This window comes from Ovis aries, chromosome 13 (genome assembly GCF_016772045.2).
Source record: "Ovis aries strain OAR_USU_Benz2616 breed Rambouillet chromosome 13, ARS-UI_Ramb_v3.0, whole genome shotgun sequence".
In the NCBI taxonomy this organism is placed as follows: domain Eukaryota; kingdom Metazoa; phylum Chordata; class Mammalia; order Artiodactyla; family Bovidae; genus Ovis; species Ovis aries.
In genome coordinates, this window is record NC_056066.1 from 37,476,015 (window position 1) to 37,503,969 (window position 27,955).

Sequence of the window (27,955 nt, forward strand, 5' to 3'; positions counted from 1 at the left end):
TCAGCCGCCCACAGTGCCAAACCACCTGGTAGCGCCTCTCCTCTCTGATGCCCTGCTGCCTCCACCTCTGTCTCCTGCCCTCCTGGTGCTTCCTGGGACCACGTCCCCAGAAATGACATCAGATCCTTGCTGCAGGGTCAGCTTCTTGGGGAACCCAAACTGAGACAGACACCTTTAATCACCTGACTTCTAACAAAGCACCCCTCATGCAATCATGTGCTTGTGCCTGAAACGCAGTGAAAACAAGCTGATCCATCATCTGACATGTTTCAAGTGTGAAATCCAGACTCTGATCCTCTAATGAGCCCCGCAATGCCCCAGGACAAAGGGCTCGTCTACTTTCTTAAATGAGCTCAGCTCAGTGGCCGTTAGCAGGGCACCCCTGTCCTGAGCGAGGATGGCCCACCTGCAAGCCCAAGGCCCCTGTTAATCAGACAAAGGATGTGCAAGCAAAGAAAACGTTTTAATTAAGGCTTCATTGGTAAGCCAGATGGGCCAACCATGGTCTAATCCAAAGGACCTTGTATCCTCACCCTTATAGCCTCTGTTCTAAAACATCCAAGCACATGTCTACAGGGGCCCAGAGGCACCTCCTCCCGGTTAGCTCAGGCACTGGAGGATCCCTTCTCTCCCAGTTTCTTCTTGTTTGCCTTCGTCTTTTCAATCGTGGTCTCCACAATGACAGCAGTCTCTTCATATGTCTGGATGCTCTCAGTGGAAAACTTCTCTATGGATTCCATCACCTCCACCTTCTCGTAGGCCAGCTTCCTGGGAGGGCTTCTCGCCGGCCGGCTGCCGCTCCGAGCTCCATGCCCCTCAGACCCACCCACAGTGACCTGAGGCCCTTGAGACCGGGGTGCAGATGGCCCCTCTGGACCAGGAGCCACCATGGGACAGGGCCCTCTGGCCCCCTCCTCCTCCTTCTGGTCATCCTGTTTCCCCTGGAGGCCCTTCAGTTCTTTGGCATTTTTCTCATCCCCTTTGTCTGCAGGGTGCGGGGTGGGGGGGTGTCCATCTTCTTTCCCCTGCTGGGGCCCCCCTTCCTCCTTCTGACCATCTCCTTTCTCCTCAGGGGGCCCCCCTTCCTCCTTCAGATCGTCTCCTTTGCCCTCAGGGGGCTCCTCTTCCTTCTTCAGACCGTCTTCTTTCCCCTCAGGGGGCCCCCCTTCCTCCTTCACACCATCTCCTTTCCCTTCAGGGGGCCCCCCTTCCTCCTTCACACCATCTTCTTTCTCCTGGGGGGCCCCCTGTCCATCCCCTAGAGGGGGCTCAGGCTGCTGGGGAGAGGGTTCCACGCCACTGTCAGGAGGCACAGAGTCGTCCCCCTTAGACACCACCACACCCCCTTTGGCTGGAACGGAGAAGACACAGAAGCCAGGATCCACGAAACTGCCATCTCCGGAGACCATCACGTACCGCCCTTTGGTGTACAAGTCGGCGGGGGGCTCGGGTTCTTTGGGGCCTTTCACCTTCTCCTTGATCATCTTGCCTAGTTTCTCAAAGGCTTTGCTTATCTTGCCTCCATCTGGGACATCCTCCGGAGCCCCTTCCTGGGTCGGGGGACTTGCTTCTTCGTCTCCTGGTTCAAGCTTAGACTCACCCTCTTCTTTGAGCACCACCTGCCCCGGCTTCATGTCCTCTGGACCTCTCAGTGGGGTCTCTTCCAGAATTTCATCTGCTCTGTCTTTTGCTACCATCTCCTTCTTCCTTGGAAGGTTCTTGGGGAGGCCTTTGAGTCTTGGTTTCGCTGCAGTTATGTCCTGTACAGCCCTGGTGAGATCTTTGAAAAAAGAAAAAAGGAGGTGGGTGCAATGAATAAAGGCCAATGACAGAGGAAGAAAAAGTATTTGTTGAAAAATACATGCCTAGCACTGAGGTGGGGTTTACTGGTTGGCTGGTTGGCAACAGGGTAGGATCCCTGGGTCCTAAGCATTCATGGCTCACACTGAGGACCCAGCCCTGCCGGCCGCTGTGTGACTCTGAGACAAGTCACTTGGCCCCTCCAGGTTTGCAGAGCAGAGGGGAGGCCCCTACAGTTCCCTTCACACTGGATTCAACTTACTGAGATCCGTGTTTCTCCTGCAATAACACTCTATGGGAGTAGTGCCTCTGCCCCACCCCAGCACCCTCACCTCAAAGTCACAGGGGACACTTGGATCCAGACCAGACCAGGAAATCCAGTCCACAGAGTCACTCTCACCCCAGGCTTCCCCAAAGGAGAAACTCAGAGTCAACCCACCTTCCTCTGATGAGTTTGGAATAGCTTCCAGGCACACCCTTGTCCCCCTGCACCCCAAACCAGATAAACACCACCAGTCCTTGCTCACCATCCCCTTCCTCCTGTGCAACAAGAGGAAACGATGCCCTTAAACCCAGAATGGGAATCTCCTGGGCCAGAGGCCACATTCACTGCTTTAGACCAGCCAAGAGGAGAAACTTAAAGTTTCAGAAAACACAAAGTTTCACCCTGTCTCATCCAAAAGGCGGGCTTTTAGTTCCAGGTGGCACTAGTGGTAAAAAAAAAAAAAAAAAAAAAAAAACCACCTGCCATTGCAGGAGACATAAGAGACACGAGTTCGATCCCTGGGTCAGAAGGATTCCCCTGGAGGAGGGTAGGGCAACCCACTCCAGTATCCTTGCCTGGAAAATCCCACGGACAGAGGAGGCTGGCAGGCTAGAGTCCATGGCATCGCAAAAGAGTTGGACACGTCTGAAGTGACTTAGCACGCACACACATCCAAAAAGCTTTCAAGATTTACTAACACAGTGATTTTTTAACTTTTTCACTCCAAAGTCTTATCCAGCTGCCCTCCTCCCTTTGTTAACCAGAGGACTTGGGTTCACAGAGCCAGGGCATCCCATAGGGGTGACCCTCAATGACAAAGCAGAGTGAGCAGGCATGGCAGGTGCAGGTCATGAAGCCATGTGGGAGGGACATGAGAAGGGGGACATGTCAAAGCAGGTGGCCAGAAGCAGGTGTGCAGAAGGGGGTGCTTGCAGGACCAGCTGCTGAATTTCAGGGCCTGCTATTCAAAACTGTGAAGAATTTCCAGACTGCAACAGCAAAGCATCAAGCCCAGTACCCTGCACACAGCTACGGGCCCCTGGAGCCAGCCTGGGTGTCTGGGGACCCCTGCCCCTTCTCCCATCTCCACAAAGCCCTCTGAGCTTTCTGAGACCCTGGGATTTGATAGCACTGTAAGCCAGGCTTTCCTTCCTCCAGGCACCGTTCTGTTTGGTCCTGACTGGGGAGACTGAGCCATGAGTGAACATCTCACAAGGGCAGGAAACCATCCCCAAAGGACCAAGTGTTGAAGGCAGAAGCTCCACTGCCCACCAAGCTCTTCCTGCTCAGTTTTGAACGGAAGAGAAAATGAACAAAGTTGAGCATCTACTCTGTTCCTGATGTTAGATTAAGCACCTTTGCTTAAAAGAGTTCATTTCACTGGGGGAGGGGGAGGGTGGATAGATACATTTCATTATCTACTTCTTGCCAAAGTAAATGCTGTGATTTTCCTCCCCAATTAAATGCCTCCTGCTCATGGATGGTGGCCTCTCACATGGCCTGACTTTCTCCTTGTAAACTTTTAGACTCAGTCACTCGGCTTCAGTGGGAGGACATCAGCAGGGCAAGGAGGGACCCCCATGCAAAAGCACTGAATTTCCAGCTGGATCGGAAGGGAGCATGAATGTTGCATTCAGAGACAAAGTCGCTTGATTTTTTCCATTTTCCTAGGACAGAAAAATAGAACAAGCCAGAGTTGGGGACTCACCTTTCCCACCATGCCGAGGGCTGAGGGAGGCCCCGTGGCTTGCAGTGTACAGGGTAACTGGAGTTTCAATGAAGGCAGAGCTCAGCCTGGCAGGAAGAACCAGAAAGAGGGAGGTCACCATCGTTAAGTCATCAGTGCAAACAGAATGGGGTTGGGGGGTAAGAGGGAGACTCTAGTGTCCAGCAAAAATGAACAAGGCTTCCTCTAGATCCAACAGCTCAAGAATCACAAACATACTCACACATTGCATGATGATGGGAAGGTCATGTCATAAACTGTGAAACACACATAAAAAAATGGTAAGGTAGAAATGACTGATAATCTTAATATGCCACTTTTCTGTTGAACAGGAGTTCTCTGTGTTTGGGTTGTTTTTTTTTTTAATAAGAGAGGGTTTCCCAGGTGGCTCAGTGGTAAAGAATCCACCTGGCAATACAAGAGCCGCAAGAGATGTAAGTTTGATCTCTGGGTGGGAAAGATCCCCTGCAGGAGGCAATGGCTACCCACTCCACTATTCCTGCCTGGAGAATTTCATGGACAGGGGAGCCTGGTGGGCTCCAGACCTTAGGGTCACAAAGAGTCAGACACTATTGAGCATGCACACCACCCCTAAAATAAGAGAATGGCCAGCCTAGGATAAATTATTTAGGGAAACCAGGATATGATTCTCCAACTTGTTTTTTAAAGAATAATTTCTATAACCAGAGAGAGCAGGAAAATAAAAGGAATTGAGATAAAATGTAAACAGCTAGTGACTCTAAGAGGATTCAGAATTTCCTTGCTCCGTGCCTGCAACACGTCTATCAGTGTGAAATTAAATCAAAATTAAGAGTTCTATATAAAAATACAAAAGAGGTATCCAGTTACCTTTTGATGAAGTCTTGCCTCCAAAACAAAACTTTTCACAAAGGCATTTAAATACCAGTTCAAGACATTTTGTATATGTGTGCAAGAAGCATTCACTGTGACATAAATATAATTGAGTTCAGCACAATACATTGACTGGAACTAGAGAAAACAAAAGAAAATCTTCCATTTCCTGCAACACATTAGAGCACTCATATGCCAAGACAGAGCCCCAGAGAGAGGATAGAAGTGTCCCTGGGGGAACACCCAGGTGTTTCTCTTTTATCTCAATCTAAACCCCTCAAATGCACTCACACATTGCATGATGATGGGAAGGTCAATCATAAACTGTGAAACACACATAAAAAATGGTAAGGTAGAAATTTCTGATAATCTAAATATGCCACTTCTTTGTTGAACAGGAGTTCTCTTTGTTTGGGGGGCTTTTTAAAATAAGAGAAGGCTTCCCAGGTGGCTCGGTGGTAAAGAACCCGCCTGCCAATACAAGAGCCACAGGAGATGTAAGTCCAATCCCTGGGCTGGTGGAAAGATCCCCTGGAGAAGGCAGTGGCTACCCACTCCAGTATTCCTGCCTGAAGAATTCCATGAACAGAGGAGCCTGTTCCCATGAAGAATCTCCACTTAATAGAGAAGCAGAATCCTTACACTGGGAGGCTGGTCTCAATCCATTCTCCACACATCTAGGGCTATAGGTACACAGGTGGATACAGTCATATACGTAGGCATGGGTATGGATAGGAATAATGGAGACACCACTGTAGATGTGTATGTACATAAAGACAATGCAGGTGCCAATGGTTTATACATGTACTTAAAGATGACAGAGGTGTAGACACTTTATGCACGTACATAAAAATGGAGATGTAAACAGTTTATACATGTACATAAAGATGACAGAGATGTAGACAGATTATGCATGTACATAAAAACGATGGAGATATAGATAGCTTATACATGTACATAAAAATGATGGAGGTATAGACAGTTTATGCATGTACATAAAGACAATGGAGGTGTAGACAGTTTATACATGTACATAAAAACGATGGAGATGTAGACAGCTTATATAGGTACATAAAAATGATGGAGATGTATACAGTTTATACACGTACATAAAGATGATGGAGATGTAGACAGATGAAAACCATGGAGGTATAAGGGTTAGTAGAAGGAAAGAAATCTTAAAAATTAGGGCAGAAATAAATGTAAAAGAAACAAAAGAGACCATAGCAAAAATCAACAAAGCCAAAAGCTGGTTCTTCAAGAAGATAAATAAACTTGACAAACCATTAGCCAGACTCATCAAGAACAAAGGGAGAAGAATCAAATCAACAAAATTAGAAATGAAAATGGAGACATCACAACAGACAACACAGAAATGCAAAGGATCATAAGAGACTACTTTCAGCAATTATATGCCAATGAAATGGACAACTTGGAGGAAACGGACAAATTCTTAGAAAAGTACAAGTTTCCAAAACTGAACCAGGAAGAAATAGAAAATCTTAACAGATCCATCACAAGCATGGAAATGGAAACTGTAATCAGAAATCTTCCAGCAAACAAAAGCCCAGAACCAGATGCCTTCACAGCTGAATTCTACCAAAAATTTCGAGAAGAGCTAACACCTATCCTACTCAAACTCTTCCAGAAAATTGCAGAGGAAGGTAAACTTCCAAACTCATTCTATGAGGCCACCATCAACCCTAATACCAAAACCAGGCAAAGATGCCACAAAAAGAAAACTACAGGCCAATATCACTGATGAACATAGATGCAAAAATCCTTAACAAATTCTAGCAAACAGAATCCAACAATATATTAAAAAGATTATACATCACGACCAAGTGGGCTTTATCCCAGGGATGAAAGGATTCTTCAATATCTGCAAATCAGTCAAAGTAATACACCGCATTAACAAACTGAAAAATAAAAACCATATGATTATCTCAATAGATGCAGAGAAAGCCTTTCAACAAAATTCAACATCAATTTATGATAAAAAAAAAAACCCTCCGGAAAGCAAGAATATAAGGAACATTCCTCAACATAATAAAAGCTAAATATGACAAACCCACAGCAAACATTATCCTCAATGGTGAAAAATTGAAAGCATTTCCCCTAAAGTCAGGAACAAGACAAGGGTACCCACTCTCACCACTACTATTCAACATAGTTTTGGAAGTTTGAGCCATAGCAATCAGAGCAGAAAAAGAAATAAAAGGAATCCAGATTAGAAAAGAAGAAGTAAAACTCTGTTTGCAGATGACTTGATCCTCTACATAGAAAACCCTAAAGGCTCCACCAGAAAATTACTAGAGCTAGTCAATGAATATAGTAAAGTTGCAGGATATAAAATCAACACACAGAAATCCCTTGCATTCCTATATACTAAGAATGAGAAAACAGAAAGAGAAATTAAGGAAACAATTCCATTCACCATTGCAACAAAAAGAATAAAATAGTTAGGAATATATCTACCTAAATAAACAAAAGACCTATATATAGAAAACTATAAAACACTGGTGAAAGAAATCAGAGGACACAAATAGATGGAGAAATATACTATGTTCATGGATCGGAAGAATCAATATACTGAAAATGAGTATACTACCCAAAGCAATCTATAGATTCAATGCAATCCCTATCAAGCTACCAATGGTATTTTTCACAGAACTAGAACAAATAATTTCACAATTTTTATGGAAATACAAAACACCTCGAACAGCCAGAGCAATCTTGAGAAAGAAGAATGGAATAGGAGGAATCAACCTGCCTGACTTCAGGCTCTACTACAAAGCCACGGTCATCAAGACAGTATGGTACTGGCACAAAGACAGAAATATAGATCAATGCAACAAAACAGAAAGCCCAGCGATAAATCCATGCACCTATGGACACCTTATCTTTGAAAAGGAGCCAAGAATATACAATGGAGAAAAGACAATCTCTTTAACAAGTGGTGCTGGGAAAACTGGTCAACCACTTGTAAAAGAATGAAACTAGAACACTTTCTAACACCATACACAAAAAGAAACTCAAAATGGATTAAAGATCTAAACATAAGACCAGAAACTATAAAACTTCTAGAGGAAAACATAGGCAAAACACTCTCTGACATAAATCACAGCAGGATCCTCTATGACCCACCGCCCAGAATATTGGAAATAAAAGCAAAAATAAACAAATGGGACCTAATTAAAATTAAAAGCTTCTGCACAACAAAGGAAACAAGGTGAAAAGACAGCCTTCAGAATGGGAGAAAATAATAGCAAACAAAGCAACTGGCAAAGAATTAATCTCAAAAATATACAAGCAACTCCTACAGCTCAATTCCAGAAAAATTAAAGACCCAATCAAAAAATGGGCCAAAGAACTAAACAGACATTTCTCCAAAGAAGACATATAGATGGCTAACAAACACATGAAAAGATGCTCAACATCACTCATTATCAGAAAAATGAAAATCAAAACCACAATGAGGTACCATTTCACGCCAGTCAGAATGGCTGCTATCCAAAGTCTACAAGCAATAAATGCTGGAGAGGGTGTGGAAAAAAAGGAACCCTCTTACACTGTTGGTGGGAATGCAAACTAGTACAGCCACTATGGAGAACAGTGTGGAGATTCCTTAAAAAATTAGAAATAGAACTGCCATATGACCCAGCAATCCCACTGCTGGGCATACACACTGAGGAAACCAGAATTGAAAGAGACACCCCAATGTTCATCACAGCACTGTTTATAATAGCCAGGACATGGAAGCAACCTAGATGTCCATCAGCAGATGAATGGATAAGAAAGCTGTGGGTTATATACACAGTGGAATATTACTCAGCCATTAAAAAGAATACATTTGAATCAGTTCTAATGACGTGAATGAAACTGGAGCCTATTATACAGAGTGAAATAAGCCAGAAAGAAAAACACCAATACAGTATACTAACCCGTATATATGGAATTTAGAAAGATGGTAATGATAACCCCATATGCGATACAGCAAAAGAGACACAGATGTATAGAACAGTCTTTCGGACTCTGTGGGAGAGGGCAAGGGTGGCATGATTTGGGAGAATGGCATTGAAACACATATATTATCATATGTGAAACGAATTCCCAGTCCAGGTTCAATGCATGATACAGGGTGCTCGGGGCTGGTGCACTGGGATGACCCAGAGGGATGGGATGGGGAGGGAGGTGGGAGGGTGGTTCAGGATGGGGAACACATGTACACCCATGCTGGATTCATGTCAATGTATGGCAAAACCAATACAATATTGTAAAGTAAAAAAGAAAACCATGGAGGTATAGACAGTTAATGCATGTACATAAAGACGATGGAGATTTACATACTTTATGTGGAGATGAGGTGCAGGCTTAGGTGATAAAGATGTAACTATAACCATAGAAAATGTAGATACAGGTGTATGTAGATACAGATGTAAGTGATATAGATGTGGACACAGATGATCCACAGATGTGGGTGGAAGTAGAGATGCAGATGTAGATGGCGTAGAGGTAAGCGCAGGTGTAAATGTAGGTGGTGCAGGCATCAGCGTAAGTAACAGAAGTGTTGACGATGGTGCAGGCACAGAAACTGCAGATGTGGGGTAGACGCACATGTGGATGATCCAGACAGATGCAGATGGCAGAGTAGGTGTCAGATGTGGATGCAGATGGTGCAGGAGCAGGCGATGCAGAGGCAGGTGTAGGTGTAGATGATACAGGTGTAGGTTAGGTGAAGCGGGTGCAGCTACAGTTGATGTAGAGAACACGGGTGTCGTGTAGATGTCCACATACAGACGCTGTAGACTCAGATGTGGACATAAGTATACATGTAGGTGCAGACACGGTCACATAGACGAACATGGAGGAAACGGAGAGTAGCTGATGCAGGTGTAGATGTGAATGAGGCTGAGACAGAGACACTTGCCAGCAGACGTCACGTCCCAATCCATCGCACAGAGACCAGACAGCCTGCTGGCAGCCACAGTACCAACTGGCCAGGTGCTCAGAGTCACCATGGCAGCAGCAGTGATGACACCAACTGCTCTGAGTGCTGGTCCAGTTCCAGGTACCGTGTAGGCATCTCACCTGTAGCATCTCAATAACCATACCTGGTTGTAAGACATTCCTGTCCCCAGAAGCCTGTGGAGCTGAACGCCACCTTGACATCCAAACACTCCCATGGTCATATTCATCACCTCTCCCCTGCCCCCACCATCACTCACGCCAGAGCCCACGTCTCTGTTGCAAACCCATCCATCCTCTGCCTCCCCCACTGGCATTCCAGCCCCATAAGGTCCTGGATTTGGGGGTCTCTTTCTGGTGGCTCAGACAGTAAATAATCTGCCTGCAATGGGTCGGGAAGATCCCCTGGAAAACAGAATGGCTACCCACTCCAGTATCCTTGCCTGGAGAATCCCATGGACAGAGGAACCTGGCAGGCTATAGTCCAAGGGGGTTCACAAAGAGTCAGACACGACTGAGCTACTAACACTTTCACCTTACTGCCACATTCCCTACAGCCTGGAACTGGCATATGGAAAAACGTGGAACAAGTAAGTGGTTCTGTGCCCATGGGCTCTGCCCACCCTGACCCCACCTGTTGCCTTCATTCTCGATGATGCGATGATACCGGTCCAACTCATTCCTCAGGGTCTGCTGGGCAACCACCAGCTGCCGGCAGTCATAGGATGATCTCTCCAGGCTCCTCTCTGCCTCTTCAATCTCCTTCCGCAGGGTGTCGATCTGCTCGTTGTAAAGCTGAATCTCATCATCATAACACTCGTGGGCGTCTCTGATGGCTTGTTCCAGGGCCGCGGTCTGCGGGCAGAGACACGGTCACGAGAAAACCCAGCCACCCTCTCCCTTCAGACACAGACACAGCAGGGGAGAATCCAGACGGCGTACCCAGTTGTATTTGTTTTGTTGGTTTGTTTCTCCGTCTGCAGAGAATCTTTAAGCCACGGAAGGATGTGACAACTGAACCCCTTCCCCTGATGCTTGCTTGTATCAGCTCTCCCGGAAATCAGCCTGTAGTGGAGCCCCCGAACCAAGGCAGTAGGAGGATGAGAAACTCAGAAAATAAAAACTGCTGTCCCTGGACTAACACGTACAACTCAGAGTACATCATTCGTACTTTACTGAGTTAGCATGAAAAAGTAGTAAAAAGAACATGGACTAAATAGATAAGATGCTATAATAATTAAAGGGGGGGATTTCCTTGATCTTATTCAATTACTACAGCACTTTAATTTTCTCCTGGTTTCTGACCAGTAGAGTTACATATATGTTTTGATAGCTAATATGTGTGTGTTTGTGTACACTGGCACTTATGTAAAATAACTTCAGATAAATGCTATTTATATATTAAAGCAGGACAAGTCAAAATTCAGGTAGGAAAATGAAAAGAGTTTCCTTGTCTTCACTTTTAGAGCTATGACAACCCACAAGCAGCCACAAGCTGCTTACTTATTTACAAGAGAACTTATTTACAAGCTCAGTACAAGCTCACTTTCCCATGGAGAAAAGATCTAACAGGCATGGCCAGTCCTCAAAAGCAAAATAAAACATGTAGACTGAAACCCACTTCATCTGGAAGAGCACCTGTCAAACCTCAACACGCATATGAACCACCCCGAGGATACGGTTTTGCTCAGATTCTGACTCAGTAGCTCCACTGGACTGGAGGGGCTGCGTTTCTAAGTGGCTCCCCCACAATGCCCGTGGCTGTGGCTCTGGTCTCCCGGCCACATTCTTTGAGTCATGGGGAACTAAGCAAGAATCTGAATCTATCCTCACGTATGTGCATCACAGGATGCCTGATACATGCAGCTTAATGAACACACTGGACAACATAGAGGGTGATTATTCCTGAGAGCGGACCCTTCACTCTGTACAGATAAGGTCATGAGAAGCAGAGATGGGCAGGAACTGTCCCAGACTGGAGGAGGCTGAGGAGACAGGACACCTGAATGCAGGCAGGACCCAGGATCAGGCAACCTGTGAACAGGGTAACAGGTAAGATTTCAGGCAAGTCTCTTCCCAGTCTGGTCTGCTCACCAATGTCCTGGTTTCAACCTTGGTGCTTTGCTATTTGGATGTTGACTTTGGGGGAACTGAATGAAGAGTATGGGAAAACTCTGAGCTATTTTTACAGCATCAGAGAAGTCTAAAATTATTTCAAAATAAACAAAGAGAGTTTGGCCAGGTTTCTGTTCCTCATTTAAAACTGCCTCCATTCAGGAAACAATCTAGATGTCCATCAACAGATGAATGGATAAAGAAACTGTGGTACATATACACAATGGAATATTACTCAGCCATAAAAAGGAACGCATTTGAGTCCATTCTAATGAGGTGGGCGAACCTAGAGCCTATTATACAGAGTGAAGTAAGTCAGAAAGAGAAAAACAAACATCATATACTAATGCATATATATGGAATCTAGAAAGATGGTACTGATGAACCTCTTTGCAGGGCAGCAATGGAGATGCAAACGTAGAGAACAGACTTGTGGTCAAGGGGCAGGGAAGAGGGAGAGAGTAGCATGGAAACATATATATTACCATAATATGTAAAGTAGATCACCAGTGGGAATTTGCTGTATGACTCAAAATAGCAATCCACTCCAGTACTCTTGCCTGGAAAATCCCATGGATGGAGGAGCCTGGTAGGCTACAGTCCATGGGGTCCCAAAGAGTCAGACACGACTAAGCGACTTCACTTCAGAGCTCAAACCAGCACGCTGTGACAACCTAGAGGGATGGGATGGGGTAGGAGGGGGCCAGGAGATTCAAGAGGGAGGGGACATATGTGTACCTATGGCTGATTCACGTCGATATTTGGCAGAAACCAACACAATACTATAAATTATCTTTCAATTAAAAATAAATAAATTTTAATAAAACTGTCTCCATTCAAACAGTCTCCTAGGACATCAAACGCCAAGGCACAGCCTCTGACTCCTGGTGTGGCCACACCCTCTTTACCATACCGGCATCCACACACTCCAGAAATGGCTTCCATGAAGGGATTCAAAGGACCCCTCTAGACCTGAATCTCAGAGGCAAGAATCCATCCAGAGTGGGTGAATCCCCACATAAGACTCTCCATTTCCATGGAGCGGTCCTGAGAACAAAGCCTGCAGGTCACAGACCAGTGTGGCTGGGGTCCATCAACCCCAGAGTCGGCTGGGCGGTAGGAGAACATGAGAGCTGGACACACTTTCATCAAAGCTCACCCTTCTACCTTGTGAATAAGAAAGAGCTGTGCCCGCAGCACCCACATGTTAAAGCTCAATAACTGAAACCTCCTCCATCAGAAGGAGGGGTGCTCAGAAAGAAATAATAAAAGCCCCCCTTTTGGTAGTTCAAAGGGGGCTAACGAGATGTCTCTGAGGGGACTGACTTCCATGTGGGCTTCAGACACCATCTAGCACCAGGCTGACAGTAAGAGAAAGAGACCCTCCTTCCTGGAGCCACAGTCCAGGTTGGCCACAGGGTCAAGCACAGGGTGTCACAGAACCCACGAAGAGGTCCAAGGTGCTGGGGAGGTGCAGGGGGCGGGGCATCACAGAAGGCTTCCAGGAGGAGGTAAGGCCAGTCCTGGGCGCTGCAGAAGCAAAGGGCCTTGCAGAGAGAGGCGTGAGAAGCAGAGAGGCGGGCGCCAGGTCTGCAGGGGTGGTCAGGAGAGGAGAGGAGCAGAGGGTTGCCCACTGACAGCCCCGGGTCACTACAAGAACAGCAGTCAAGCTGATACAGGGGGCAGAGGCAGGTGGCAGGTATGGGCCTCGAGGTAGCCTGAACTTCACTGTGAGCCAGGTAACTGGGCATTTCTGCCTGGACCATTTGGATCGACCAGCTGATATTCATCTCCCCACTTGACTGTAGGCAGGAGCCCAGCCAAGCTCTGCTTGGTGTTCCTGGACCTCACATGGGGCTCGCCAGAAACATCTGAGTGAAAGACAAGTGTTCTAGCACAGTTGTGGGGCCTGCCTTAGCACACACGGTCCTCAGGGATCCTGAGCTACGCCTCACGTGAGCCCCGTCTGGAGGGGTTACCTCTTGCCTCAGTCCTCTCAGGCCCCTGGACTCCTTTGGGTCCAAGGTCATTTCAAAAAGGAAAGAGAAACCATGTCCTTCCCAGATTACATGCCATCTTACCAAAACCTGCCACCAGATGGTGCTAAGGGGCTTTCACAAAAAATGACGTCTGGGCAACACACTCGCAAAAATCTGCATGTTTTCACTTCCTGTCACAAAAACTCATCTGACACAACTTAGAGAATTTAGAGAGCCTGTCCTTTCTCGGGCACCTGGAATAAGTACCATCTCATGCATGGCCCACGTGCAGGGGTCTCATGCGTGGTCCACGTTCAAAAGCAGGGGCCCCCAGCTCCAATCGTGGGTGCTGTTGCGGTCAACCTGCAGACCAGTGTTCTCAAAGCTGGCAGAGCCACCTGGGGGGCTTGTTGAAGGAGATGCTGGCCCCTCGCCAGAGTCCCTAATTCCACAGGTCTGGGGCAAGCCTGTGAATGCCCTAACCATAGGAAGAGCCAGCTGCCACAGCCCTGCTGGCCAAAGCCCTCAGGCTGCAAGGAGCGCTGCCCCACACCGTCCCCACCACATCCCCAGTCCCAGCCCTGGCCCCATTGAGGGGCTATGCTGACTGGTCTCCCTGGGAACATACAGCTTAGCTACTCCATCCGAAAGTCATGGCAACATTTCAAAATTAGCAAAAAGCCAGCTGTGAACATCTCATGAATCAGGCTGTGGAGGGCCCAGGCCGGGAACATGAGTGGCCCAGATGTAGAACATCCTGGCCCAGCATGGGACTCTCACCGCCCCCCTCCCCCGCCCAAATTAGTGACCTCCAAGTGCGGTTCCCGGGCTAGCAAGCAGCACCTGAACTTCAGAAAGGCAGGTTCTTGGGCCACAACCCGGACCTACTGAGTCAGAAACTCTGGGGTGGGTCCAGACATGTGTGTGTTTTAATTTGAGCTTATCAGGCAGACTTTTGGCCCCGGTGACCTTTACCCCTTAGCTTCTGCCCAAGACTCTGTGGTGTTAGTTGGCAAAGGGACTTTGCAGATGTAAGCAAGGTTCTTAAGCAGTTGAGCTTAAAAAATAGGGAGATTATTCTAGATTATTCCTGATCACATGAGCCCTCAAGAGCAGAAATCAAAGAGAGCAGATGCATGAGAAAGAGTCAATGTCCCTGAAGATGGAGAGTGGGCAGCATCTGGAATGACTACTGGTAGTAAAGAAACAGGATCCTTGTTCCTACAGGCACACAGAATTCCGCCAACATGACTGGGCTTGTGTGCACTTCTCCAAATGCTTAGTCACACACACAAATGTACACACACACATACGTACATACACACACACACATACACAGACATACAACTTATACACACATATATGCGTACACACGTACACACAAAAATATTCACATATATTATACACACATGTGCACACATACACACACACACACACTCAAACCCTCCCTCCATCCTCTCAGAGCCTCAGAGAAAACCACATACTCATCAAGTCACCAAATCAACGTGTCTGGTCCTCAAGCCACAGTTTGTCACCAGAGCAGGACGAGTTTTAAGGGGTCTCTTCAGCTGGGGTCTCTGCCCTGGGGACCATCTGCAGGCCCCCATATGCTTTCCAAAGCCCCTGAGTCACTGCAGAGTGAGGGGTGTGTGGTGTGTGGGGATGGGATAGAGATTCTGGACTCAGGTCCTGACATTTAGTAACACTGAGAACCCACGAAAAGCACCACATCCCACAGGGCTCCAACATGTGATTCTTCTGTCGGCATTGGGGGAATTCAGTTCAGTTCAGTTCAGTTCAGCCGCTCAGTCGTGTCCGACTCTTTGCAACCCCATGAATCACAGCACGCCAGGCCTCCCTATCCATCACCAACTCCCAGAGTTCACTCAAACTCATGTCCATCGAGTCAGTGATGCCATCCAGCCATCTCATCCTCTGTCGTCCCTTCTCCTCCTGCCCCAAATCCCTCCCAGCATCAAAGTCTTTTCCAATGAGTCAACTCTTCGCATGAGGTGGCCAAAGTATTGGAGTTTCAGCCTCAGCAACAGTCCTTCCAATGAACACCCAGGACTGATCTCCTTTAGAATGGACTGGTTGGATCTCCTTGCAGTCCAAGGGACTCTCAAGAGTCTTCTCCAACACCACAGTTCAAAAGCATCAATTCTTCAGAGCTCAGCTTTCTTCACAGTCCAACTCTCACATCCATACGTGACCACAGGAAAAACCATAGCCTTGACTAGATGGACCTTTGTTGGCAAAGTAATGTCTCTGCTTTTGAATATGCTATCTAGGTTGGTCATAACTTTCCTTCCAAGGAGTAAGCATCTTTTAATTTCATGGCTGCAATCACCATCTGCAGTGATTTTGGAGCCTCCAAAAATAAAGTCTGACACTGTTTCCACTGTTTCCCCATCTATTTCCCATGAAGTGATGGGACCAGATGCCATGATCTTCGTTTTCTGAATGTTGAGCTTTAAGCCAACTTTTTCACTCTCCACTTTCACTTTCATCAAGAGGCTTTTAGTTCCTCTTCACTTTCTGCCATAACGGTGGTGTCATCTGCATATCTGAGGTTATTGATATTTCTCCCAGCAATCTTGATTTCAACTTGCGCTTCCTCCAGCCCAGCATTTCTCATGATGTACTCTGCATAGAAGTTAAATAAGCAGGGTGACAATATCAGCCTTGATGTACTCCTTTTCCTATTTGGAACCAGTCTGTTGTTCCATTTACAATTCTAACTGTTGCTTCCTGACCTGCATACAGATTTCTCAAGAGGCAGGTCAGGTGGTCTGGTATTCCCATCTCTTTCAAAGTTTTCCACAGTTTATTGTGATCCACCTGGTCAAAGGCTTTGGCATAGTCAATAAAGCAGAAATAGATGTTTTTCTGGAACTCTCTTGCTTTTTCGACAATCCAGCGAATGTTGGCAATTTGATATCTGGTTCCTCTGCCTTTTCTAAAACCAGCTTGAACATCTGGAAGTTCACGGTTCACGTATTGCTGAAGCCTGGCTTGGAAAATTTTGAACATTACTTTACTAGCGTGTGAGATGAGTCCAATTGTGCAGTAGTTTGAGCATTCTTTGGCATTGCCTTTCTTTGGAATTGGAATGAAAACTGACCTTTTCCAGTCCTGTGGCCACTGCTGAGTTTTCCAAATGTGCTGGCATATTGAGTGCAGCACTTTCACAGCATCATCTTTCAGGTGGAGTAGAGACAGAGTAACATATAACATTTAATGGTATACATAAAGGCGAAGATTTTTAAAATTCTTGTTCTCTTGTCCTTTACATGTACTTCTCAAACCGAACATCAATTTACTTTTGGATTTGGGAAATGTGGTCAAACAGGAAGGAGCGTGTTCTAACCCAACATCCCCATCAGAACAGCCAGATACATGGAACCAGAGAAAGAAACTGGAGGAATCACAGAGGTGCCCCGCAAAGCTTGTGAACCACAAAAGAAGCCTGTACAAATAGGACTGAGCTTTTCTGGTGAGTTCAGTTTGCAAATTAAGCTTCACCAAGAAAAGAAAAGGGGTGGGGTGAAAATGCAAAGTTTCCAGTAACAAATTCTGAGCAGGAGCAAATGCAGAAAACAGCCCCTCTCTCCAGGGCTGCAGTCAGATTCCAGAGGAGAGAGTTCAGGTCAGAAGCAAGAAACACAGATTCAAGTGAGTGGAGGATTAAAAACCCCAATCTGTGACCATTTCTTATTTTTAACAACAATTTTAAACTGGGCAAAATGGGTTGGTTATGCACAGGTAGGAGCTTACCCTTGGTGGGGGAGGGGGCCAGAGGGAACCTCTTGGGAGCCAGAAATTAGTGGGATCTATTGTCTCTGCTTCCCTGGTGGCTCAGACAGTAAAAGCGTCTGCTTGCAATGCGGAGACCTGGGTTTGATCCCTGGGTCGGGAAGATCCCCTGGAGAAGGAAATGGCAACCCACTCCAGTACTCTTGCCTGGAAAATTCCATGGATGGAGGAACCTCGTCGGCTACAGTCCGTGGGGTCACAAAGAGTCATGCACAACTAAGTGACTTCACTTTCTCTGTCCCCTCTGGCCCAGGGCCTTTCCAGTCTGAGCAGGAAGGGCAGTGTCCTGGGCAGCCCTCCGTTTATGTGGACAGCTGGTCACACCCTCCAGGGATGCTGTCTGTCACTTGAGGGCTGGGCACACAAGTGTGCCAAGTTTGTAAGAATTTACAGTGAGACAGGGCTTCCCTGGTGGCTCAGTGGTAAAGAATCCACGTGCAATGCAGGAGATGTAGGAAATTTGGGTTCGATCCCTGGGTCGGGACAATCCCCTGGAGGAGGGCCTGGCAACCCACTCCAGTATTCTTGCCTGGAGAATCCCATGGACAGAGGAGCCTGGCGGGCTATATAGCCCATGGGGTCACAAAGAGTTGGACACAACAGAGGGACTAAACAAATAACAAAACAACACAGAGAGACAAATGCGCGCATGTCTCTGCAGGCACATGACACCAGAGTGAACCTGCAGACAGAGGGTGGGGCGCACCTGGGCCTGCAGCTCGGTTCTCTGGGCCTGCAGGAGGCAGACCATCTCCCGGCCATCCTCCAGCTGGCACTGCAGGGCGGCAGCTTCCCGTTCCGTCAGGAGCTTCTCCTGCACAAAGAAGCCAGACTCAGCATCACACACTTGTCATGGGAGGAAACACATAGAGGAGCGCAGAGGCCTCCTGTGTTCTGCACATTCACATCCCGCCCCCAGATTCACAGGCTGAGGCCCTGACCCCCTCTCGCTATGGGAAGGCATCTGGGCTGGGAATTTGGCAGGACGGGAGGTGGAGATGAGGTCACTAGAGTGGGGCCCCCATGGTGGGATTAGTGCCCTTACAAGCAAAGAAGGAAGCACCAGGGCCTAAATGTGCTTTGTAAAGTGCGCATGAATCCCTGAGCATCTTGCTAAAATGGGGATTGTGACTCAGTGGGTCTGCTAGGGGGTCTGGCTGGAGATTCTGCATTTTTCTCAAGTTCCCGGGTGATGCTAAGGGTCTCTGACAATCACTGACACCATCAAACTAGGTCTAGATGGTTCTACATTCCTACAACTCGGACAAACGGGGCTACAAGGAAACAGACTATTATGATTTTATAAGTGTGCTCTGATATAAAACACCTTTGAATTAAAGGGGAAAGTGTTTGTAAAATACAATAAAGTATCTGGAAAGAAATCTCTGACCAAGAAAATTATGTTTTAGGAAAAGCTGTGTTTTAGACCAGTTCACTTGTGACTTCCCAAGTGGTACTAGTGGTAAAGAACCCACCTGCCAATGCAGGGGACGTAAAGAGATGTGGGTTTGATCCCTGGGTTGGGAAGATCCCCTGGAGGAGGATATGGCACCTTTACTCCAGTATTCTTGCCTGCAAAACCCCATGGACAGAGGAGCCTGGTTGGGCTACAGTCCATAGGGTCACAGAGTTGGACACAACTAGGGCTCCAAAATCACTGCAGATGGTGACTGCAGCCATGAAATTAAAAGACACTTACTCCTTGGAAGAAAAGTTATGACCAACCTAAATAGCATATTCAAAAGCAGAGACATCACTTTGCCAGCTAAGGTCTGTCTAGTCAAGGCTATGCTTTTTCCTGTGGTCATGTATGGATGTGAGAGTTGGACTGTGAAGAAAGCTGAGCGCCGAAGAATTGATGCTTTTGAACTGTGGTGTTGGAGAAGACTCTTGAGAGTCCCTTGGACTGCAAGGAGATCCAACCAGTCCATTCTAAAGGAGATCAGTCCTGGGTGTTCTTTGGAAGGAATGATGTTAAAGCTGAAACTCCAGTACTTGGGCCACCTCATGCGAAGAACTGACTCATTGGAAAAGACTCTGATGCTGGGAGGGATTGGGGGCAGGAGGAAAAGGAGACGACAGAGGATGAGATGGCTGGGTGGCATCACTGACTCGATGGACATGAGTTTGAGTGAACTCTGGGAGTTGGTGATGGACAGGGAGGCCTGGCGTGCTGTGATTCATGGGGTTGCAAAGAGTCGGACACGACTGAGTGACTGAACTGAACTGAACTGAACTGAAGGCAGCTAAACACACATGCACACAGTTCACTTGGGGTCATTGGTGAGCAGTGCGGACCAATGGGGAGAATATCCCCATCAAGGCCAAAAAAAGTAACCCTTCTGCCTCTCAGATGTTACTTGGCAGGGTTCAACTATGTCCCAAAAGCAAATTTGGGGATTTCTTTAGCTTTGATATAGAAAGTTAGGTTCAAATAAACATAAAGCAGTTAGCTACCCTTGCCCACTGGTTCTGCAGGGTGTGGGCTTAAACAGACTTCTATCCTAAGTCATCTTTGCAGAAAAACACAGAATCTCATCAGCTGAACAGTCCACAAAACCCTGCCCTCGGTTTAACACTTCTCCAGAGAAAGACCACATGACATTTCTGTTTTAATCTGTATACTTCTCAGTCTATTTCTACACTTACCATATCATGCATCACAAAATCCCATAAACCACAGTAGGAAAAAATATAGGTCAATATCCTGTTGAACTGTTAAAGAGCTGAGGAAGGAATCTGGAACATTATACTAGGACTACAGTTTTACACCCAAATCCCAAAACAGCTTCAACCATCTCTAACCTGTCCTGACAGTTTTCATGCCCCAGACTTGCCTCATCATTAGCAGGGCCTGACCTGAAAAACAGAGTCACTCACTATCTTCAATTTTCTGGGTTCAAAATTATGGTCAAATTGATAAGGGGAATAAGAAAACAAACAACTCAATAGCATAAATATATATATATATGCAAAAGACTTGGGTCTTGGTCCAACAAAGAAGATACATGAATTATAGACACATGGATGGCAGATAAGCATCCATATGTCTTGACTGAAAAGATACTCAACAAGGAATTCCCTGGGGGTCCAGTGGTTAGGACTCTGTGCTTTCACTGCTGAGGGTTCGATCCCTTGCGGCCACCCTGCTGACAGGGCTCCTGCTCTTACCTCCCGCATCCCACTCGTTATGGCGGCTGCCTGCGGGGTGGTCTGGATGATCTGCTGCAGGATGGTGACATAGGTCTGAATCTCCAGAAGATTCTGTCGGGGAAGGAAAGAGTTCTCATTAAAACCTGAACTGCCTGAGTTTCTCCCTCCGGTCCAAGATGACCCTCGGGATATCAGACAGTGACCTGCTCTGAGGGCGCCTGATGCCTCCTTTTATCTACACAAAAGCTGCCCTCTGCCGCCTGGAGCAGGTCCTGAGGCAGAGACACAGACACTGAAGCTGGAGGGAGGCCAGGTCCCTGGAGAGGTCAGCCCTCGGGTCTGCTGTGCTCAGGTGACACAGCTGGGCAGGAAAGGAGTGTCTGGCACTTGCATTTTCAAGATGCACAAGCTCAGAGAGGTTAGACCACTGGCCTTAGGTTACATAGCTCCGGGACTGGACTTTCCCAGAACACCAAGCACCCCCACCCCACCGCAGCATGAGGCTATGAGAAGCTGGCAGGGCTGAGGGCAGAACACAGCAGTGCCTGAGAGGAGGCTCCTGCTATTGCTGTTTAGTCGCTCAGTCATGTCCGACTCTGTGCAACCCCGTGGACTGTGGCCCACCAGGCTCCTCTGCCCGTGGGATTTCCCAGGCGAGAATGCTGGAGTGGGTTGCCATTTCCTTCTCCAGGGGGCTCCTGCAGGCCACATGTTCCCTCAGAGGCAGCAGTGAAAATTACAGTTTTTGCATTTTCTCCATTTTCTGATCTGAACCAGTTGACAGGCAACAGCCTAATCAAGATGGATCCACATCCAATCAATCACTCTGTGGACTGTAATGTTTCCCACAGATACTGGCTCCCACCCCATCCCCTGACACACACACCCCAAAACCACCCCCCTCTGCCCGTCTGGTTCACTAAGCACTGTCCAGCCTAGTTCACCTGGGCAGCCCACTCCAGCCGTCTCATTTTTCAGCCACGAGAGCCCCAGACTGGTTTCCAGTGGAAAAGTACTGCAAGAGGGGTTGTGGTTACCTTTTTGTACCTGTCCTTGGCCGCACTAATGTCATCCTGCAGAAACTGGGCTTCAATCTGAAGACGCAGGTTACGTAGCAGGGCTTCATCTGCCTCCTGCAACGAGAGAGTCACAATTCCGACTCGGAGAGGCTGTGGCGTGGGTGTGAAATCTGAACACACAGACCACCAGGGGTCTGGTTAACATGGAGACTGCTGTTTGGTAGGTCTGGGACAGCGTCTGGGATTCTCCATTTCTAGCAGAGCATTGGGTTAGCCCACTGGATCTGGTCTAGCACAATAGCTCTCAGGCAGGGGTGATTCTGCCCCTGGGGGACGTTTGGCACAATCTGGACACACTTTTAATTGTCACCATTTGGGAGGTGGAGTGCTACTACCGGCATCAAGTGGGTAGGGGTCACAGATGCTGCTAAACATCTCACATTACATAGGACAACCTCACACAACAAATAAACCTCCAGTCCCTAATGCCAATAGTGCCAGGGCTGAGAAGCCTTGATCTAGAAAGATCAGGGAGAAATAGTATGCTTGCATGCCAATAACCTTAAAATTGCTTCCCTGGTGGCTCACATGGTAAAAATCTATCTGCAGTGCACAAGACGCAGCTTCAGTCCCTGGGTGGGGAAGATCCTGAGGAGGAGGAAATGGCAACCCACTTCAGTATTCTTGCCTGGAAATTTTCATGGCGAGAGGAGCCTGGTGGGTTACAGTCCATGGGGTCACAAAGAGCTGGACATGACTAACACACTTTCGAATTATGGTGCTGGAGAAGCCTCTTGAGAAGCCCTCAGACAACAAAGAGATCAAACCAATCAATCTTAAAGGAAATCAACCCTGAATATTCACTGGAAGGACTGATGCTGAAGCTCCAAAGCTTTGGCCACCTGATGTGAGGAGCCAAATCATTGGAAAAGACCCTTGTGCTGGGAAAGATTGAGGGCAGGAGGAGAAGGGGGCAACAAAGGATGGGATGGTGGGATGGCATCACTGAATCAATGGACATGAATTTGAGTAAACTCCAGGAGAGAGTAAAGGACAGGGAGGCCTGCTGTGCTGCAGTCCATGGGGTTGCAAAGAGTCAGATAGGACTTAGCAACTGAACAACGACAACACATACGCAACCTTAAAGTCTGACACATCTGTATTTGTTCTAGAGCATCTCATCAGTGAATTGAGTTTCTAAGAATAAGAAACAGCTTTCCCATAACACTGAAACCTTTACTTTAGAATGAAGTTAGAGCCCTATTTTATATAATTTAAAAACTAACTCTAAATGGGTTAGCTGCTACTGCTGCTGCTAAGTCGCTTCAGTCATGTCCAACTCTGTGCGACCCCATAGACGGGGGGCCCACCAGGCTCCTCTGTCCCTGGGATTCTCCAGGCAAGAATACTGGAGCGGGTTGCCATTTCCTTCTCCAATGCATGAAAGTGAAAAGTGAAAGTGAAGTCACTCAGTCGTGTCTGACTAGTGACCCCATGGACTGCAGCCTACCAGGCTCCTCCGTCCATGGGATTTTCCAAGCAAGAGTACTGGAGTGGGAAAATGGGTTAGAGACTTAAATAATTTTATACTGAAACAAAACTCCGAGAAGAAACAGGAAAAAACTTCCCTGACATGGGTGTTGGCAATGAACTTTTGGACATGACACTTAGAGCACAAGCAACAAAATCAAAAAGTGACAAGTAAGACTATTTCTTGCTGCTGTTTAGTCGTTCAGTCACGTGCCATCTTTTGCCACCCCACAGATTGTAGCCCACCAGGCCTCTCTATCCATGGGATTTCCCAAGCAAGAATACTTGAGTGGATTGCAATTTTGTTCTCCAGGGGGATCTTCCCAACCCAGGGACCAAATCCACATCTTCAGGGACTTCTGCACTGCAAACAATTTCTTTACCACTGAGCCACTGGGGAAGCCCAAGCAAGACTATATCAAACTCAGAAGCTGTGTACAGCAGAAGACACCATCGATGCAGCCAAAAGACAAACTATTGAGTAGGAGCCCTTAACTTTAATAGTTGTCTCCCGAGGACTGTTGACACTTACCTTGGGACCACCCATCTTCAATACAAAACGAATTTTTTTAGCATGAATGCTGAGGTGAAGAGTGTTTGCTCCTTTAAAGTTGGAAATGACACAACAGAAGGTTGAATGTTCTTACCAAACTTTCTGATAATTCACCAACTTTTATCTCATCAATCTTCCTTTGACCAACCAAACAGGTGTGAAGAAGTATTTGCGCTCTTAATAAGAAAGTAATATGTTGTGTGGAATTGACTTAAATGCTTCAACAATTCAGTGATATGTTACAGGGCCAAGGACCTTGTTTCTCTCCCAAGACACCTCTGCCTTGCATTTCTACCAATACCTGAGGACTTGCTATGTGCATTTTTATTGACTTCCTAATGGCGTGCTGCGATTCATGGGGTCGCAAAGAGTCGGACACGGCTGAGCGACTGAAATGAACTGAACTGAATTGAATGACTTGTTAAAAAGCACTATAAATGTTAGCAACAGGCTCTCATCCATAGAGGTAGAATGTGGTCTGCTAAAATATTTAAGATATTCTCCACTCTGCATGAACAGAGTTAAGACAGTCAAGGTATGTGGACAGGACAAGATATTCTGAGACACTTGCCCTCCTGGTACTAATAGGGGTTAGGTTCATCATGCTGAATTGTCCCTGGGAGAGCACAGCATTACTGATGGTCTCGTGCAGACACTCCAGGGAAGGCAGGAGGCCCCTTGGAGGTCCTGGTGAATGGGCTTCTGAATTACTCAGAATTGTCACATAACCTGGAGAAGCCTCTTCAACACAGAAATGCTGAAGGAAAGGAAGCCTGGTGTCTTCCCAGCAGTGGAAAAGGGCTGAGGAGCCAGAAAGATCCCGGGTAATCTACAGACCCCAAGGGAAAAAGAGTCAGGCCTCAGGAAGGATAGAAACCAGGGTAGTCCCAACAAAGCAAGTAGCAACCAGCTGTGGCCTGGACACCCAGGATGACCAGCTCCAAAGGCACTTATCTCTGCCCCTCAGGAGTGACATAGCTGAGAGACAGCTGTGATTGGCCCACATGATCACGTGACTGTTATCTTGCTGACAGTCCTACCAGGACCACACTGACAGGAAGGAAAGTCCAAGGGCTCAGGGGTGCAGCCCTGCCCACTTCAGGCACGGCGGTTCCTGGTGGAAGTGACTCTCAGCTCCAAAGAGCAGGCCCTGCTTAGTAGGAACAGCTAACCCTGGGGGCAGAGGCGGGGCAATGCTGGCTGCAGACGCGTGAGCCAGCCCTTTAGGATGTTTTCCTACCTGCCCCATCCCTCGACCCCTCAAGACTGCTGAGGATGGGGTGGGATAGGGAATTCTCAAACATCTGAAACTTTCACCAAAAATTCATCCACAACTGATACACAATTACTGGAGCTGAAGACCTTTTGTGTTATGACTTACAAAGGGCTATCCCTTCATAAAAATTTTAGAAATAGAAGGGACCCTAGAGGCCATGGGTCCTCAGACATTTTGTAGCCACGTGTGTGTGGCTGCAAACAAAACATCTCAGGGAAGCCAACATATAGAAGCAAAGCAGAGATGTGCTTCCTAAGGGACATGATAGTTAGGTGGAGGCAGGCGCGGATAGGAACCCTGATTGTCCGGCAACCCTCCTCCATCAGATGCCCTTCAAGCAAATCCAAGGACCTAAAGGGCTCTGCCAAAGACAGCTCAGAAACCATAGAGTCTCAACTTACAGACAGGGAGACAAGGAGCCAGTGGGTCATTCAGCTGATTAACAGAAGTTAACAGGAGCTAACAGGCCTGGGGTCTGTCCTGGACTTCCCTCTGCTAGTCAGGAGTTGAACGCTGGGTCCTGACCCCACCCTGCAAGGTGCCTTCTGCTCTTCCCTGACCTTCCTCTCAGGGTCAAGCCCAATAACCCCTTAGGTCCCATCAGCCAACTTTTAAAACTGCTCAGAATGATAACAAAAGGCCAACCTACATTTGCCCTTAAAAGAGAGATTAATCAGATGCCCTGCAAGCACATTCTCTCGCTTTGAAGACAATCATCTGATAAACTGCCCGGAAAAACTCCCAAAGGTGAGTTGCTGCTGCTGGAATGTGCAGCTGCTGGTAGAGAGGGGGGAGAATTCTTTTGGAAGTGTTTTCTTTTGTTTGCACCAGAATTCAGAAATGTGTGGACGCTTGTGTTTTTATTATGCTTTTGGATGCTGTCAGCTGCAGTTTCAAAAGCTCCACCAGCAGAAGCATCTAGATTTTTCCAAATCAAGACTCTGAGCCAAAAGTCTAATTTTAGAAAATGCTCCAACCCTGATACTGTGTATGTTTTACATCTAGGCAAGAGGTTCGCAAAGTGTGGTTCCTGGACCACACCATCTGCAAATGATTTGAAATATGAAAGATCTGGTGGATCAGACCTATTGGATCAGAATTTCTGGGGTGAAAGGACGAAGAATCTGTTTTAACACACCCTCCATGTGCTGCTAATGCTAGATCCACTAGTCTAGACCATCTTTCTTCAGGGGGTCTTCTCGAGTAGCTCAGATGGTAAAGAATCTGCCCACAACTCAAGAGACCTGGATTTGATCCTGGTTCAAGAAGATCCCCTGGAGGAGGGTATGGCAACCCACTCCAGGATTCTTCCCTGGAGAATCCCTTGGACAGAGGACCTGGGAGGCTACAGTCCACTGAGTCACAAAGAGTCGGACACAACTGAGTGACTAACACTTTCACTTTTGAGACCATGTTTTAGAAAGGAACTGGAGAAATTAACTGGAGTCCAACATACCCTTGAAAAATCAACCTTGCCAACTCAGCCACAGAGATGCTGGAAATCCATTAAAAACTTCAACTGTCTGTCAGTTCAGTTCAGTTCAGTTCAGTCACTCAGTCATGTCCAACTCTTTGCGACCCCATGAATCACAGCACACCAGGCCTCCCTGTCCATCACCAACTCCCAGAGTTCACTCAAACTCATGTCCATCTAGTCGGTGATGCCATCCAGCCACCTCATCCTCTGTCATCCCCTTCTCCTCCTGCCCCCAATCCCTCCCAGCATCAAAATCTTTTCCAGTGAGCCAACTCTTCGCATGAGATGGCCAAAGTATTGGAGTTTCAGCCTCAGCATCAGTCCTTCCAAGGAACACTCAGGACTGATCCCCTTTAGGATGGACTGGTTGGATCTCCTTGCAGTCCAAGGGACTCTCACGAGTCTTCTCCAACACCACAGTTCAAAAGCATCAATTCTTCAGTGCCTCGGGTCTGTCAGCTTTCTTCACAGTCCAACTCTCACATCCATACGTGACCACTGGAAAAACCACAACCTTGACTAGAGGGAACTTTGTTGGCAAAGTAATGTCTCTGCTTTTGAATATGCTATCTAGGTTGGTCATAACTTTCCTTCCAAGGAGTAAGTGTCTTTTAATTTCATGGCTGCAATTACCATCTGCAGTGATTTTGGAGCCCCCAAAAATAAAGTCTGACACTGTTTCCACTGTTTCCCCATCTATTTCCCGTGAAGTGATGGGACTGGATGCCATGATCTTCGTTTTCTGAATGTTAGCCAAACCCAACTATTTAAAAATTATCAGCTCAGTTCTAGTAAGTTCTAAGGGAGCATAGCCTATACAAATACTGAACCCTATGCTGTACACCTAAAACTAACATAATATTGAAAATCAACTATTAGTTCATTAAAAAATTAAAAATTAAAAACAAAACAATTAAATGCTAATGGAAAAAATAAAGGAAGACCCTGTCCATACCTACCAAGGGTGAACCCTGTCCATACCTACCAGGGGCTCTGAGTCATTTCAGTGAGGGTGAGCTCCTGCTCTGACAGAGAGGTGATATCCCACCTCTTTTTTTGGGTAAAAAAAAAAACAAAATCCTCAAGGCTGTTCTGAGGTTCTGAGCGCTGGTACAGGGACCTCTCCATTCACCGCATTTACATCCTGTGTTCGTGATTTCTGACACATCCAAAATCTACTATTCACCCTGTATTCTTTTCCAGTTGATTCATGTTTATTGACATGTATTTAAAAAGAAATTTTTTTAATTTTTAAAGAAATTTTTTATGTCATCCGCTATAGAGAAAAGGTAGTCAGAAAAACAAATTCACATCAATTCCAAAGCTAATCCCTCCACCAGGGTTACACAGCCGCATCTGGAGAGAACTAAGCTGGTGTCCATAGTATCAGGTGACCTACAGTAACAACTGTAGCAGGCAGGTCACA

General features: G+C 46.9%; 1 protein-coding gene across 1 annotated transcript in view; it reads right to left on the reverse strand.

The window, feature by feature from the left end:
• Window positions 1-444: 444 nt before the first annotated feature.
• The window catches only part of BFSP1 (beaded filament structural protein 1), a 36,944-nt gene continuing 9,433 nt past the window's right edge, over window positions 445-27,955 (reverse strand). Inside the window, exons 3-8 of the mRNA XM_027976717.3 lie at window positions 21,712-21,807; window positions 20,693-20,785; window positions 18,228-18,335; window positions 10,246-10,466; window positions 3,774-3,859; window positions 445-1,780 (exon numbers count right to left, since the gene is read on the reverse strand). Of these exons, the coding sequence (XP_027832518.2) occupies window positions 606-1,780; window positions 3,774-3,859; window positions 10,246-10,466; window positions 18,228-18,335; window positions 20,693-20,785; window positions 21,712-21,807 (1,779 nt within the window). The 3' untranslated portion in view covers window positions 445-605. The remainder of the gene's footprint in view (window positions 1,781-3,773; window positions 3,860-10,245; window positions 10,467-18,227; window positions 18,336-20,692; window positions 20,786-21,711; window positions 21,808-27,955) is intronic.